General features: G+C 43.3%; 1 protein-coding gene across 4 annotated transcripts in view; it reads right to left on the reverse strand.

Moving 5' to 3' along the window:
• LOC110304896 (keratin-associated protein 4-12-like) overlaps positions 1-178 on the reverse strand; it is a 7,722-nt gene extending 7,544 nt beyond the window's left edge. For 3 of the 4 annotated variants that reach the window (XM_021176560.1, XM_021176565.1, XM_021176563.1), the window contains exon 1: positions 21-178. In XM_021176560.1, coding sequence (XP_021032219.1) covers positions 21-178 — 158 coding nt within the window. Of the gene's footprint in view, position 1 lies in introns of all 4 variants that reach the window. The other variant, XM_021176561.1, reaches the window with a different exon arrangement.
• Between the last annotated feature and the right edge of the window lie 901 nt (positions 179-1,079).

Here is a 1,079-nt window from a genome sequence, read left to right on the forward strand (position 1 = left end):
AGCAGGTGGGCTGGCAGCACAGAGACTGGCAGCACTGGGGTCTGCAGCAGCTGGACACACAGCAGCTGGGGCAGCAGCAGGTGGTCCTACAGCAGGTGGTCTGGCAGCAGCTGGGCTGGCAGCAGCCTTGGCCACAGCTCTCCTCAGAGCAGACAGAGCCACAACAAGAGTTGACCATGGTGTCAGAGGTGGAGGTTCTGGATGGGTTTACAAGAAGATCGGTTGGAAGGGTTGGAAGTGGGAGTCTCCCTGCCTCTATCCCCTTTTATACCCTGCTGAGGGGCTGCTGTCCTCACATGCAGCATTCTTTCCTTGTTATTGTTTATGTTAATAATTAGGTGATTATCACATTAGGCCAGCTTCTTTTCCTGATTATACTTTCAAGGTGAATGGAAAAATGTGATTTCTTTCCTGGTGTGTTGGGACTCATAGTCAGTTCTTGCTGATGCATATCCTAAGTAGCTTTTTAAAAAAATTTCTTCCAAGAGACCTGTCACCTGACATTCTGGGTCTTAGTGTTATTTTTGAAGCACTTCTTCCCTTCCTGTAAGTAGTCACATTTTGTATACTTATATAATTACTTTGGTGACCCCAGAAGATAAAGACGCTTTAGGCTGATGGCTCATGTGTAATAGGTCAGGTGAGCATGGAAAGTCTAATTGTGAAAGACCACTGGCTCAGGAACAGGAATGCATTAGGATGAGTCTCTGTCCTTATGGGCTTTTGTTAGTGTGGATCTTGTTACAGACCTTAGCTCTCTAGGAATGATGATGGCAGTGATAAGATTGTAGAGAATCACAGTTCAGATGACATAATTTAACTGGAAGAGTGGATGTGGGTATAATGACTTATGAAGAACAAGTTAGGAATGGCAGCTGAGACAGAGTGGTATGTAACTCAGAGGCACCCATGGATATCATTAGAAACATTAGGTAATTATGTCGACCTGAAAACATGCATACAAGTAACATTATACAGACTGAGCAGATCATAGCTATGTACATATGTATGTATATATGTACTCATTTACTCATATAACATACATGTAACAACAAAAATGACAAAAAGAGGCCATGAAT

Source organism: Mus caroli, chromosome 11 (genome assembly GCF_900094665.2).
Source record: "Mus caroli chromosome 11, CAROLI_EIJ_v1.1, whole genome shotgun sequence".
Classification (NCBI taxonomy): Eukaryota; Metazoa; Chordata; class Mammalia; order Rodentia; family Muridae; genus Mus; species Mus caroli.